This window comes from Nyctereutes procyonoides, unplaced genomic scaffold (genome assembly GCF_905146905.1).
Source record: "Nyctereutes procyonoides isolate TBG_1078 unplaced genomic scaffold, NYPRO_anot_genome, whole genome shotgun sequence".
NCBI lineage: Eukaryota > Metazoa > Chordata > Mammalia > Carnivora > Canidae > Nyctereutes > Nyctereutes procyonoides.
In genome coordinates, this window is record NW_026575044.1 from 30,230,295 (window position 1) to 30,246,372 (window position 16,078).

General features: G+C 39.6%; 1 protein-coding gene across 3 annotated transcripts in view; it reads left to right on the forward strand.

The window, feature by feature from the left end:
• GAREM1 (GRB2 associated regulator of MAPK1 subtype 1) overlaps positions 1-16,078 on the forward strand; it is a 207,270-nt gene that overhangs the window by 154,503 nt on the left and 36,689 nt on the right. For all 3 annotated transcript variants that reach the window (XM_055323994.1, XM_055323995.1, XM_055323996.1), the window contains exon 3: positions 9,947-10,077. In XM_055323994.1, the coding sequence (XP_055179969.1) occupies positions 9,947-10,077 (131 nt within the window). The remainder of the gene's footprint in view (positions 1-9,946; positions 10,078-16,078) is intronic.

Below are 16,078 nucleotides of genomic sequence, written 5' to 3' on the forward strand. Positions count from 1 at the left end.
CCCAGGGATAGGCCCTGAACCTAAGGCAGCCACTCAACTGCTGAGCCACCCAGGCATCCCTAACACTAACAGTTTTGGTGAAAAGTTTAGATAAATGAGTTTTCATGCATTGTTGGTGGAAGTGAACTTTTACATAAAGTGGTTAAAGGGCATTATATTGGTTGATGCAGTTGAAAATAACAAGATGTGAATCTTTTCTCTGGCAATCCTTCTTCTACATTTCAATCCTATAGAAACTCTAGCTAGCATGCATACGTAAAGATAAAAATAGAAGAGTAGGTGGACAGTTAAAGCTTGAGTATAAGTGCAGATTCCTGCCCAGGTTTATTTGCTGCCTGAAAAATGGCAACTAGTTTATTATTTCTACGACTTGATAATTGTTCATTTCTTAATATTTGGAAATGGCCCATTGGTTTTAAAATCCAGTTATTTGAATCATTTAGATGATATTCTATTTGCACAACTAACCTTAGAGCTTTAACTTAATGTTGGTGGCCTGTTTCTGAAAGAGATAAGAGGGGAATATATGTATTCATTCATTCACTATTTAATAAGCACCTACTGTATGCCATGTGTGGTGCAGTGCTGGGGGTGCCACACTGAATAACATAGACATGGTCATGGCATTTCAACATTCCACATTTCCTTTTTCTTAGCCATTTCTGCTCATTTTAGTTATTCTAAGGTTGCTTTGGTGTTCTGATGCCATTTTTGTTGCTTTTGCTTTCTTTTCTATCGCTTTGCACCAATTTGTGCAATGTTTTTCTGCTCCCAGAATGAAGGAAATGCCAGTAGCATGTTGTTGTTCTCATGAGTTATGGGCCCACAGATGGATACTAGAGAGGCCTCAGCTCTCATTCCATTTCTTTTTATTTACACACATAAAGTTGACCACTGTGCTGAAGGGGTGGTGAACAGTAAAACCTGAGCTATGAAAGATTTACCACAGTCGGTGCTCATTAGCAGCAATGATGAGGACCCGGGAAGCATGAATCACAGGGACCCCCAACTTCGCCAGTGGCATGGAACTTATTTTCCACTCATCCTTGACCATAACTTCTCAGCCAGTAACAAACATGATGGACCTGAATTTGACCACCTCTAACTCTACCTGTTGTTTCTATGCATCTCAGCATTATTGCTGTCTCTTCTTAATTAGCATCCATTTTCATTTCTGACAAATGACCTTTTCCCTCCAAGTAAAGAAGAATGTGTCATAGCCTCGATAGCATCCTACGGGTACCAGAAACTTAAATGCCTCCAGGACTCAAAGCCTCTTAACTATATGCTTAATACCTCATCCATTCTGAGGTCAATCACTGATTATCTTGAAAGACACACCCACCGAAATGGATATTTTCTGGATAACGGTTACTTCTTGTCAACATATACTAATTATGCAATGTAGTTTTAGAAACTATACCGTGAAAGCAGTACAGTTAATACCAATCCTTGCTCTTTAAATACTATCGTAAATTTAGTTAAGATGTGCGTGCCATTGGTGTTGAGTTAGTTCCTGCGAGTTTCTGGGTTCTGCAGATAGAACAGTTCTCAAAAGAGACATTTTATGAAATCATCAAAGCTGTTGAAAAACAATGCAGTTTCCTCCCTCTCCGGGACCAGAGTTTGACAGTAACATCTCAGGACAGATGTTTCGATGATCTCCAAATGTTTTTATTTGGTGGCACAAAGACTCTGTTATTCATGAAATGGTCTGTTAAAAAATTAGTTCCTTCGTGTGGGGGTTGTGGGAATATGTGCTATGTAAATCGATTTCACATTTTGGCAGGGAGCTGGCTCTTCACTCTTTAGATTGTCTCCAGGCTTTGACTCTGACAGGCCATAGCAGTCTCAGAGAATATGGTAATGCAAGAGCTCAGCATCTTTCCCAGAGTATTTAAAGTTGACTCATCTGCGAGCATCATATTCTTTTGTAAAAGAAGAGGAGCTTAGTAAAAATTCGTAGAAAATTGGTCTTGTAAAATACAAGTAAAAGAATGTAGCCACTCATGTTTGCTGGTGGTCATTTGGACTCTTCTCATACAGTCCACTTCTGCAGCTTACACTTTCTCATTTTAGACTCCTATCGAAAAGAAAAACTACTATTCTAAGATAAACATGGGTCAACTTAGGATGTGTACCTTATGAAAGACCTCAGTGCTGGAGTACAAGGACAGGTCATTGTCATTCTGATGTCCTGTCCTCTTGCTACGACCCTGATCCATACTTTGCATTCTTTCCAGTGGGACACAAATCTGCAAACTGTGCAGCCTGAGGCCCAAGTCTGACCTTCTACCTGTTTTTGTAAATAAAGTTTGGTTGGAACACAGCTGTTCCAGTTTTAATTCAATATCATCTATGACTGCTTTCCAGAGACATCACCAGAGAGGAGTAGCTGCAACTGAGACCATTCAGATAACTTAAAAATAAAAATCTTAAAAAAAATAAATTGGGTATATTTAGATTCTGAAGGCATTTGTGGGGTATAAGAAATGTAAAATCATTAAACATATGATCAGGAAAATGCTTAAAATAATATATGTATACAAAGAAACATGGAAACTAAAATCTTCCAGAACATTCTGAAGGAACTATATGGAAGAAAGGACAAAGAAGTCAGCTGACTGTTAGATACCCAATGAACAGTTAAAAGAATGAATGAAAGGAGTCTATTTTTCTGATATACAATATGTTCAAATGTTAAAACATTTGGTCATATTTAGCTGTTCTTATTATTTTTCTTTCATCTGTGTATGTTAATCAGTCTTAGAGTAGTTCTCTTATAAGTGTTCCCATGTGTATGTGATTCTAAGTTCTTTCTGTTCAACATAGGTGGCACACACCTGTGAGACTAGAAGTTTAGAATTTATTCAGCTGAGAGGCACCTTGGGCTCAATTGGTTGAGCATCCACCTCTTGCTTTCAACTTGGGTCATGATCTCAGGGTGGTGAGATCAAGCCCCAAGTGGGGCTCTGTCCTCAGTGAGAGGCTATTTGAGATTTTTGCTCTCTGCCTCTCCCCTTGCTCAGCTCACTCGCGCTGTCCCTCTGAAATAAAATCTTTAAGAAAAAATTATTCAACTAAATATTGACACAACCGAGATCCCTGGGTGGCGCAGCGGTTTGGCGCCTGCCTTTGGCCCGGGGCGCGATCCTGGAGACCTGGGGTCGAATCCCACGTCAGGCTCCCTGCATGGAGCCTGCTTCTCCCTCTGCCTGTGTCTCTGCCTCTCTGTCTCTCTCTGTGTGACTATCATGAATAAATAAATAAAATCTTTAAAAATAAATAAATAAATAAATAAATAAATAAATAAATAAATAAATAAATATTGACACAACCACCATACCAAAGATGATTATTCATTTGGTCCATAAGCCAGAATATATCTGAGGCAACTGCTAGTATAAGATCACAGACACCATAGAAAAAGAACAAAAGAATTGCTTAAAGGTCAAGCCCCTAATTTGGGAGAGCAGAAAAATAATATTAAAAGGGACAGAGGTAGTTCTATCAGTAATCTCAGGCTCTATTATATGAACCAAATTATCGGCAATCATGATAAACAGGGCAAGGAAAACAAAGGATAGGAATTCAAAAGCTCTTATTTCATGAGAGGAAACATTCTATTTTGTCAGGAGACACTTTTTTTTTTCCTTGAGAAGACCCTGTCACCCAATATAGGACTCGAACAATGTCCACAATTTTAAGGGAATGCAGAGATGTTCTGGACCTACACTGACACAGCTACTACTAGCCACGTGTGGCTGTTGAATGCTTACAGTGTGGCTAGTGTGAATGGAGATGTGCCCCAGTGTAAAACAGATACAGGATTTTAAAGACCTAATACAAGGGATAATATAATAATAATAATAATAATAATAATAATAATAATAATAACAACAACAACAATACAAAAAAGAAGATAAAATATCTCATTAGCAGTTCTCTTATTTAGATGTATTGGTTTAAATAAAACATTAAAATTAAAATTAATGTCACCTCCTTTTTACTTTTTTTATATGGCTACTAGAAAATACATGGTTGCATGTGTCGCTCATACTATATTTCCGTTAGGCAGCACTAATTCTAAAGGCTGATGTCTCATTTGATTCAGAAGAGTGAGGGTGCAGTGGCATACCCTTGGCCTCTGAATGCATTTCTGAAGGGATGGAATGGAATTTAGTATAGGCATGTGTGCTTTCAGGTCATATCTTAGCTCAGAGATTGAACATCTGCAGACCACTTAATGACTGTTTGGCATACATGCAGATCCTCCTATCCCATTAGGAAAATTTTTCTAAAATACTGATCACAAATTTAAACTAAAGTATTATGAACTCATGGAAAGATGGTATCATTTGTAGGTTTTCATAAACTATTTACCTGGTTTAATGATAGTTGAATTGTATTCAGATTACAAATCTACAATTTATTTTCCTATTCTTCTAACAGATTATTACAGAAACCGGAAATGTTGGCAGAAATTGGTATCTTTGTCAGATGGTTCTGGACATTCTAACCAAATGGACCTATAAATTTGAGTTCTCACTGAAAATGACTTTTGTGCTCCTGTATATTACATTCTAATGCTCAAACATTGTTTGTTTCATCCTGGAAGATAACCTCAACTGCTTATCTAATCTATTCTTTGGTTGAATTGGTTCCTAAAAAGTATTACCTGAGGGTCTGTGCACTTTTCCGAAAATATTTTTTAAGTAGACCAGTAACACAACATAGCTTTCTTTCCCTGATGAGTGAAAACATTCCGCTAATGTTCAGAAACAGACAAACCTTGCATATAGTCGTGCAGTTCACCTGTTATTTATAACTTTGAAAACCTGTAGTTACTAATATGTTGCTTCATTGTTTGCTAGTCTTGGGACTAAAGTAATTTTCTGTCTTTTGTTCAATGAACATTTATTAAATGCCTATTGCATGCGAGGTATTATGTTTCCCTGAGTTCAGACATGTTGAATTTGGTGCTAATGAAACTCGAAAGTATAAATATCAGGGTCATGAGATCAAGCCCCATGTCTGGCTCCAAGCTCAGAGAGGAGACTGCTAAAGTTTCTCTCTCCCTCTCCCCCGGCCCCTCCCCACGCTTGCTCGTGTTTTCATGCTCCCTCTCTCTCATTCTCTCTAAAATAAATAAATAAATCTCTAAGAAAAAAAAGAATACTCACTGCTGGCAAGATTGTAGTCCAACTAGGACCTTCTTCCATTCTGCAGATAGAAAAAATATAAATTGACTACCGATAGAAATATAAATTGGTTTAGATATTTTGGAAAGCAGGATAGTCAGGCATGTTAAACACAAAGGATTGTGTGATGTCCTTTGCTTTAGTCATCCTGCGCTAGAAAATGTATCCCACAAGAGCAAGCCAGAAAGGAGAAAAGAAAAATCTCTGTGCATCTTGAAAACTTCCAGAAAGGGAGCCGAGGGTTGCTAAATGGTTAGTTGTGCTAAGTATTGAAAATCCTCTCAGTCACTCCTCACTGCAGCCTCTGCAGCCTTTTGAACTCTCTCCATTTTACAGGTGAGGAAACAAAGCTCAGGTGGATTAGTCATTTGTCTGTATTCTAAAACCTGTCAGCAGCAGAGTTTGCCCTAAGTTGGCCTTAGCCTAACTCAGCCTCATTTTGTAAGAACAGAAAAATAGTCAAATCCATTATGAAATGCGAGGCAAACATTCTAAGTTAGTCGCGTGGGGGAATGTCAGAAAATACAGGGAGATGAAACTGGAGATACTCCATAATTATGAAGAATTTGTAGGGATCCCTGGGTGGCACAGCGGTTTGGCGCCTGCCTTTGGCCCGGGGCGCGATCCTGGAGACCCGGGATCGAGTCCCACATCGGGCTCCCTGCATGGAGCCTGCTTCTCCCTCTGCCTGTGTCTCTGCCTCTCTGTCGCTCTCTGTGTGACTATCATGAATAAATAAATAAAATCTTAAAAAAAAAAAAAGAATTTGTACAAGGACCAAGTAGATTAGAGACAAATGAGAAGTTTAATTTGTTATGGAGGCAGAATCTGTTTAAGTAAGTAGTACTGATATTGCTTTAATTTCTTAAAATTTTTAATAATTGTGTTATTTTTTGTGAAAGGTATAATCTGACATATTGGCTGTATTTTTAAATGTTTCGCTCATACTCCTCCATATTTCTAAAAGGTGTATGACCTGTTCCATCATATCTAGGTGCATCCTCTACATTGTCCTCGTCGCCCATCCCTTAACTGCTGAAAACTCTCCCTTCAAGGTCCATCACCAGCAAAATCCCTATGTCCTTAGACTCTTCTCTGAAATTACATTTACCTTGTTAAATCCTAAGCTGGGTATGCCCTGAAAATACCACTTCCCTGAAGCCCTCTCAGGTGGCAGCTCCATTTGTTCCTCCGAAGTTGAAGGGATGTAAGTGTTCTCTGTGTTCCTCACTGCTCCCTTGACCATTCCATCTCTCCCCTCCCTAGAAACTCTCAGCTTTAATCTCTCGTCCTCAGACTCTCACCTGTTACCGCATCTACTGCACTTAGGATCCCTCCTCATTTCTCCATAATTTTCACTCCTGCTTCATTGCCTTCCCCTCTAGCATTCCTCCTCTCTTCATTCTTGGGGATTTCAGTGCATACACATATGATGCTTCTAATACCCCTGGCCTCTTATTTTCTCTAGCTTCTCGTTACTTCAACCTTTACCTCCATGGTTGCCTCCTAGATGGCATCATCACCAGCCACCATGTATTTCCATTATCTCAAATTGCATGCCTGCCACTCTGACCTCTCCTCTGCCTGACTCTTGAGGTCACTCGCTCCAGAAATTCAACTCCACCAGAACCCACTATCCATTGATTCCGCTACTTTTCACCCTTATTCCTCCCTCCCAAGATGTTGGGTCCAACTCAGGTTCCACGGATAGTCATTATATTTTTTTTATTTTTTAATTTTATTTTTTTAATTTTATGATAGAGAGAGAGAGAGAGAGAGAGAGGGAGGCAGAGACATAGGCAGAGGGAGAAGGAGGCTCCATGCACCGGGAGCCCGATGTGGGATTCGATCCCGGGTGTCCAGGATCGTGCCCTGGGCCAAAGGCAGGCGCCAAACCGCTGTGCCACCCAGGGATCCCCACAGACAGTCATTATATTTGCTTTCTTGCATACATCCTGCCTCCTCTGCCCCTCCTTCAGGCCTCATACTCACTTGGCAGGTTTACAGTCCTGGTAGGATCCAAATCTCTGCCCACTCTGTGCCAGCCCCTGTGTGTTGCACATTGGGTTTCACTCTTAATTCATGACCATGATCCTCAAGTGGAAACTGGCAATTGTCCAGCAGTCATGGTGTGTCATCTACTCCCAGTGGATTTTTCTACAGTCTTCTCCTCTTCCCTTAGCCCTTCTACACCTTGTCTCTCAATCTTATAAGTGATGCTTTCCTTCCAACTTTTGCTGGAAATATTGAAGCAATAAAGTAGAGCTTCCACCAGCTTCCACTGAGCTCTCACAGGTGAGCTCCCACTGAGGGCCAGCCCCTCCGCTTCTGTATCCCCTCCGCTGCCCACAAACATCCCGCATTGGTCACTCCTATCAGTAGCCATCATATTAAGGAAGACAAAAACACTCCCTTGATCGTGCTCTCTTCAGTTACTACTTTGTGTCTCTACCCATTCAGAGCAAAACTCCCCAGACGTCACCTGCTGTCCATTCCTGTTATTCCCACTTCTCCCTTCTCAGTCTCTCTTAAATCCAGCTCTGTCAGGCTCAACCTCAACTGTTCCATTGCTTCTGTTGAAGTCCTCAGTTAAATATACAAATTGCTAAACCTGACAGTTGCCAGCTCATTTCGGAGTCCTGTAAGCATCATGTGACATTACTCTTGCTCCTTGAAGTGCTTGAATCACTGGCTTCTTGAATGCACCCCTTCTGGACTTGCATCTTACTCCCCCAGCCATTCTTTCTTAGTCTCTTGGGACTCAAACCTTAGCCTTCTTCTTTGTCTACACTTAAGCCCATGCTCATCATCATTAAAGTGCCATGGCTTTAAAGATCATATGTGTGCTGATGACTCCTAGACTTACTGTCTTAGCCAGACATCTCTCTGAGCTCCACACACATGTTCATCTAAGAGCTTTTGGAATATCTCTGTATGCCTAGTAGATATCTCAGACTGAACCCCTGATCTTACACGCATCTGTCCAGATCTGCTTCCTTCAGCTGCTTGGTCCAAATTCATAACACTTTCTCACCTTTTCCAAACCCTTGCCATCTCACACCTGGACTGTTATAGGAGCCTCATAACTGTTGTCTGCCTCTGCACCTTGCACTGTCACAGTGTGTTCTGAAAAGAGCAGCCAGGGTGGTCCTTCTATAACATTGGTTAGGTCACCTCTTCACACATACCTCCTGGCAGCTCTCCATCCCACTCAGATAAAGAGCTACAAGTCTTCAAAGCTGTACAAAATCTGACCGTGGGTTATTTCTCAGACTTTCTCTTCCCTCTTAACCTTTCACTCACCCCACTCCAGCCACACTGGTAGCATGCCAAGTGGGCAGCCACCTGTGTCCACCTGCAGGTCTTTGCCTGGACTATTGCCTGTGATTAGAATTCTGAGAACACACCTCCCAGTGACATCAAAGGCCACCTTCTCGGCCCTACTACTCTGGCCCTACTACCCTACATTCTCTATCCCTTCACTAGCTCTATTAATAATATTTCTTTTCTTCTGACCTATTATATACCTAGTCATTTATTGTATTTATCATTGTCTCCTGCTACAATGTAAGATTCAGGAAGATAGAGGTTTTTATCTGGCCTATTTATTGACTTCTCACCAGCATCTAGGGTAATGTCTCCCCCTAATAGATGCTAAAAATAAATAAATAAATAAATAAATAAATAAATATCCTGAGAATATGAATGAAAGTTTCCCTATTTCTGCCTGATGCCCCAGAGACACGTGCTGAGTGCTGAGAGGTCTACTTCATTGTAGCTTTTAAGTCCTTCTCCAGTGTTATATTGTAAACAATGTTCAAAAAAAGCCCACCAAGAAACACTACATCTTTGGCTTGATTACATAGGGTCTTTTATTCTAAACTGAAAATAACTCCTTTGGAATGGAGCAGAAGTGTCATAAATATTGAGAATATATTAACAATAATAGATCCTTGAAATTTTTAGGAGTACATTCAAATCTCCCAAATTATGGCTACCATGATGGTATATTCTCTCATGAACTTCATACAGAGCAATAAAAAAGAAAGAACGAAGCCACATGTTGCTCCAGATGCCAACTGGCTCATCTCCAGGCTCACTCATTGGGAGGAGGCTCATCCCCTGGCCCAGTCTAGCTCTGCTCAGGCTTCACAGTTGCACGGCGACAACACCACAAATTATAGCAGCTCACAAGCCCTCAGCATTGCCCACATATTGTTGAAAGCAAGAATATCAATTCTGTGAGAGCCAAAGGTCCACTCTCTTATTTGATCCTACCTGCAAAACTTTTAGATACTAATTTTTTAAAAAATTAGCTCCTCCAGGTCGCTCAGCCTTCATTTTAGAATATCACACATGTGGGCGTTTATAATAACTAAACGACAAGGTGATTACTGTGAAGAACAAAATAAGCAATCATTTGTCACAGAGTAAGTTTCCACTCTGAGAACAAATTACAAATACTCATCCATTCAGTTTGATTTTGGTTAGCTGGCAATAAACTCTTGATGTGAACAAAAGATGAAAAAGAAAAAATATATGTTTGTTTTTTGTTTTTAAACTGATTTTTCGATATATATTCTAGTTGAAGAAAACCTTGTGCCCTGGTAACTTTTTCATCCAATGATAATGATCAGAAGCCTTCAAAAAATAAGAGTGGGAGTGAGGAAAGGGGATGCTGTCGCCACGATGACAGCTGTCCAGCATAAACATCTCATATCTCTTCTGTTTATCGTGTGTTTTAGGGCAATTCAAGCTGCTGGAACAAGACCGAGATATAAAGGAACCAGTGCAATATTTCAACAGTGTGGAGGAGGTGGCTAAAGCATTTCCGGAACGCGTATACGTCATGGAGGAAATAACGTTCAACGTGAAGGTAGTTCTAGAAGAACCAAATATTTATCCTCACTGAAATCATATAACTCTCAAGTCATTATGTATACAGCAAGTTCCCCTTTGTGCCTCATAGGAGAGTTCCATCCCCCTAATGGGTTAGTGTCAAGAGACCAAAACTGGTCTTTTTGAGAACTACATGTGCTGTAGCTGACCTGACTCTCCAACAGGCTACCATGTTAACGTTATCTTGTGCTAGAACAACTGTCAAGGCAGATCTAAAAATTTTCTTTTTAATTTGCAGTTTATTCTCTAATATGTAACAGTTGTTTGGCCTCTCTTCTGTGAGGCTGAATGCTCCACTTGTGAGAACAAGCAGAAGGCACTGGACACCACTACTACCGCACATTTATTTATTTATTTTTTAAAGATTTTATTTATTCATTCATGAAAGACAGAGAGAAATATATAGAGAGAGGCAGAGACACAGGCAGAGACATAGGAAGAGGGAGAAGCAGGCTCCATGCAGGGAGCCCGATGTGGGACTCGATCCCGGGTCTCCAGGTTCACGCCCTAGGCCAAAGGCAGATGCTCAACCACTGAGCCATCCAGGTGTCCCAAATACCTCACATTTAAAGAAAAAGAGAAACTTCCAGAGTATGCCCTGACATCAACTCAGGCGCATTTCATCCTTTGCAGACTATCTCTATCAGTACATGCAGGGAAAATTGATGGGTAGAATGTTGCCCATAGGTATTTATTGATCTTTGTTCATCAGAGGAAAGCTCAGTAATGTTTATTGTGCTGTTTTTGTTTTACATTCTTAAAGGGACAGTTGTATCCCCAGCTCCAGAGTGAGTGAACTCCTTTGGCTAGACTTGCTATGGAAGAGGGATTTACCAGAGAAGCAGTGTCACCGAGGCTCAAGCTTTTTGTCTATAAATCTGCTGTGTTTTCTTCAGCAACATGCACAATTATGCTACAACATTCTAGAAAGTGTTCACATTGAAAGCATTAACCTCATTTCAGCAGGAAGTCCAACTAAGTCATATTCTGTAAACATTTCAATATTTTGGGGGCAAGATGCCTGCTTGTTAGAAATCCACTCTATGTGAAAAACAGACTGCTGGGTATCTTGGTCCAAGAATGCAACAGTGTCTTTGTGGATGAGTCACTCCACCCACACTCCTCAGGAAAGGGGGAAATGCCTAAGACAGCCTCTTTATTGGAGCAACAGTTCTGCCCATTTGATCGGCGAAGCCAAGTCATCCTTCCAGTTCTAGAATACAGCTGCTATAGTCCACTTTCTTTGCTTTTATTGGTAAAATGGATAAATTTTGTGCCCTGTTACATTCTTTACTATCTAAATTATGCTTGTATTCGAAAATATTTAGAACTTCTAAGCCCTTCAGTAGCTTAGTCTAAGAGTCCTCGAGACAACTTGAACTTACCTTGAAAATTTGTGAAAACATGTTCATTTTTAAACATACCAAGATTTGGGACGCCTGGGTGGCTCAGTGGTTGAGAGGTTGCCTTCAGCTCAGGGCATGATCCCGACTGGTGTCCTGGGATCAAGTTCCACATCACGCTCCCTGTGAGGAGCCTACCTCTCTCCCTCTGCCTGTGTCTCTGCCTTTTTTTGTGTCTCTCATGGACAAATAAACAAAATCTTTAAAAACTAAAATAAACATACCAAGATTCGTTGGTCAGAAGTTAATCAAATCCTATTTGATTCTTGTCTTGATAGGATTTAAATCTTTCCTTAAAACTTCTATGTAAAATTAGCTAAATGTAAAAAAATTATTTAGAAAGGAAAGTTAATCTTTAAAAAAAAAGATTTTATTTATTTGAGAGAGAGAGAGAACAAGAGAGAGCATAAATGGTGGGGAGGGGCAGAGGGAGAGAAAGGAAACACCCCATGGAGCAGGGAGCCCGAGGTGGGCCTCGATCCCAGGACCTTGAGATTGTGAACTAAGCTGAAGTTAATACTTTTAAACTCTCCTGAGAGAAAACTTTGCATTTGCTAATAAATCAAGCATAAAAATTTTTTATGATTTTTTAAAGATTTTATCAAGTATTAAAATTTAATATTGTCTTTTGTGGCATATTGTATTTGTAAAAGATTTTTTTAAATACTTCTAACAGCTGTTTTGTGTGTGTGAATTTGTATGAAATCAGCAATGATTGAAAGAATACTGAAATCAGTACAGTTTGTTTTTTTTACAAAATACTATGATTGACTGTTTATTCAAACATACACAATAGAGATGCCATTTAAAAATTCAGCACAGCAGGGAACCTGGGTGGCTAAGTGGTTTAGTGTCTGCCTTCAGCTCAGGTCATGATCCCAGGGTCCTGGGATGGAGTCCTGTATCAGGTTCTCCACAGGGAGTCTGCTTCTCCTTCTGCCTGTCCTCTCTCTCTCTCGTGAATAAATAAATATTTTTTTAAAAGATTCAGCACAGCAATGTGAATGTATTTAATTAACACTACTGACCTGTATACTTAAAAATGTTTAAAGTAATATATTTTATATATATATATTACCACAGTTTTTCTAAAAAAAAAAAAAAGAAGAAAGCCAAAGAAAGGTTCAAAGGCACAAATGGGTAAGTGTATGGAATACAAGTTTACAGCATCCATAGAGCTGACTGGACTTGGATTGACTTCCTATGCTATGCATACATAAATATTTAATACCTCTAGTCTATTACTTATAAAGTTTTAATATGCTATCACATCCATCCAGCATTAATCATTAAGACATCGTTCAATTATATTCAAAGAATTGATCAATGAACCTCAGGAAATTTGTACAAAGAAATACACAGAAGTCTGTGTGCTTAGTGAATAAACACCCAAGAAAACAAATAAACCAAGAAGATTTATGGAAAGATGTTTAAGTACTACCTGGACCTCCCCTCCCCCACAAAAAACAACATTGGAAGTCATGGTCTTTCAGAATTGATCATAATGGGGGTGCCTGGGTGGCTCAATGGTTAAGCATCTGCCTTTGACTTGGGTTGTGATCCCAGGGTCCTGGGATCGAGTCCCACATCAGGCTCCCCACAGGGAGCCTGCCTCTCCCTCTGCCTGTGTCTCTGCTTGTTTCTTTGTGTCTCTCATGAATAAATAAATAGACTCTTAAAAAAAAAAGAATTGATCATAATATGCATGTGCATGTGTGCAGTACTTAATGGGAGAGCTAAGAGCTATTTTGGTTACTGCTTTGCCTGGAAAGGGAGAAAAATAATAAAAAGTAGTACAACAGGGGTACGTGGCCAGCTCAGTTGACAAAGCATATGACAGTTCAAGACCCATGTTGGACATAAAGCTTACTTAAAAAAACACAAAAACATATTCATAAGTACAGCTATTATAAATAGTATTAAATAGGTAGTGTTAAATACTACATAAGTATAGATATTATCCAGAAAGAAATTTTTTAAGTGATAGCAGAATTAAGACTTCCTTGCAAAATTTCACCTTTTACTCTCCACTTCAAATAGAGCATAAATTAGACCGAGAGGATAAACAACTAAAGAAATGACTTGCAGTTAAGAATTGGCAGCTAACTGGCATCTTGGGAGTCAAAAGGCACAATTATTATTTGAAAGAAAGAGATAGGTATATATATGTAGTCCTATAAGCTTATAATAATAACAAATAGAAATGAAGCATAGTAACAACATGGAGTAGAACAGAGATGTTGAAAGATTGGGAACTCTATAATGTGAATTTTAAGACTGTTGCAGAATTTTAACTAAAATTTTGATAAATAGGATTAGTACTGTTCATAAATTTATTTAAAAATAAGCCATTCTCGGGGCACTTGGCTGGCTCAGTTGGTGGAGTGTGTGACTCTTGATCTTGGGGTCAAGAGTTCAAGCCCCAGTTGGGCATAGAGATTATTTTTTTAAAAAATTAAAAACAAATCATTCCTTTTATCTTGAAGTTAAATATGTCTCTAAAAGATGCCTTGATGTGTTTGAAATTATCTGCCTGATTGCCCCATCATTGATTTAATGCATGAAGTGAATTAATATATGTTAAATGTTTAATTCTTTAACCAGCAAATATATTTTAAGCACCTTCTGTATGTCTAGGCACTGGAAATGAATAGTGAATATGCAGACCCTGGAGATTAACTTCAATTGAAGTGGCAGACAATAAATATACAAGTACAAATACTACCTCCAAATAAGGAGATCAAGGAGCAATTGGGTGTATAAGTTTGGAGCTTGGGGCAGGGAATGGACTTGGGGTATATGTTTGGAGCTCATCAGCTCCTAGATGGCATTTGAAGGCATAGAACTGGCTGAGTTCATCTACATCAGTGGTTCTCAATCAGGAGTGATTTTTTTTTTTTTCCTCCCAGGGACATTTGACAATGTCAAGATAAAATTTTGATTGCTACAGCTTGAGGAATGGTGAGTGCTACTGGCTTCAGTGGGCAGAGGACAAGGTTGCTGCTACAAACCCTACAGTGCAGGGCACCTGGGGGGCTCAGTGGTTGAATGTCTGCCTTTGGCTCAGGTTGTGATCCCAGGGTCCTGGGATTGAGTCTTGCATTGGGCTCCCAGTGAGGAGCCTTCTTCTCGCTCTGCCTAAATATGTCCAGGCTGCCTGGCTGGTTCAGTTGGGGGAACGTGTGACTCTTGATCTTGGGGTTGTGAATTTCAGCCCCATGTTAGATGTGAAGATTATTTAAATAAATAAACTTCTAAAAACAGACAAAAGTAAATCTAAGTATGTTCATTTGAGTGGGTAACTAAGGTGGTAGGAACAGAAAATGGTAGATGAGATGGTCAAGGAGATGAAAGAATATGTGGACAGGTAGCCTCTTGCTCATCATTTGTGTACACTGGTTCCAATTCCTCCTAAGCAAATGGGATTCAATATTTTTAAAACACAGTCACTTGCCTCTTTCATAGTCTCGTTTATCCATCCAGTTTTTGGTTCCCATGGTGAGAGTTCTGTTTTTATTTACTTGCTTTACTGCATATTTGTTTTTTTTTTTAAGACTTGTTTATTTATTTTAGAGAGAGAGAGCACATGAGCATGGGGGAGGCGCAGAGGGAGAAAGAGAGAATCTCAGGAAGACTCCCTGCTGAGTATGGAGACCAACTTGGGGCTTGACCTGACAATCCTGAGATCATGACCTGTGCTGAAATCAAAAGTGGGACACCCACAACTGAGCCACCCAGGCTCCCCTGCATATTTGTTTTTAACTGTAATAGGCATTTTCTTTCTTAATTATTTCTTTTAGTTTATCATCAACCATCTCTATCATATGTTTACTTCCAGAGTCAGAAGATGTCCTATTTCAGCTGGCTATCTCATTCCTCTACGTTTGAATAAGAAAAATAGCCGCACAAACAATTTTTAGGCATGCACCATTTTTTAAATAAGCTGCCGTGAACTAGAGAGCGGATTGGACTGTATAGTGTAGCTCAGGCTCTGCATCTGGAGCTGAGTTCATACCCCAGGTCCAGGCATTGGACTATGACCACAGAAAGGTCACTTGACCCGTTGAGTCTAAGGTGTCATCACCTACAAAACAGGGGTGATTCTACCCTCCTCAGACACTTTTAATGAGAGTTAAATGAAGTAATGCACTAAAGTGATTTGCAAGTTGCCTGTATAGGAGTTGGCAAACTACAGCCTTAGGTAAGGTGCCTACTTTGCAAATAAAGTTTTATTGGGATACAGCCGCCCCATACATATATGTGTGCACTGTCTGTGGCTGCTTCCACAACACAACAGAATTGAGTAGTTGCAGCAGAGACCATATGGCACACAAGCCTAATATCATTACTGTCTGGCCCTATAAGAAAAAGTGTGCCAACCCCTGTTTCAGAACATAAAATCATACTAAGTTTTGCCTTTAAAAAAAAAAAAAAGTTCCCACCACAGATTATTTCACTTACTCTTTATTTAGTACGTTGTACCCTGGACTTAATATTAAAAACTCAGTACATAGTAACTGTTGTTGTTGTTTCAAAATACCCCTTCACCTCAAATACTTTTTTGGAAACTTATTA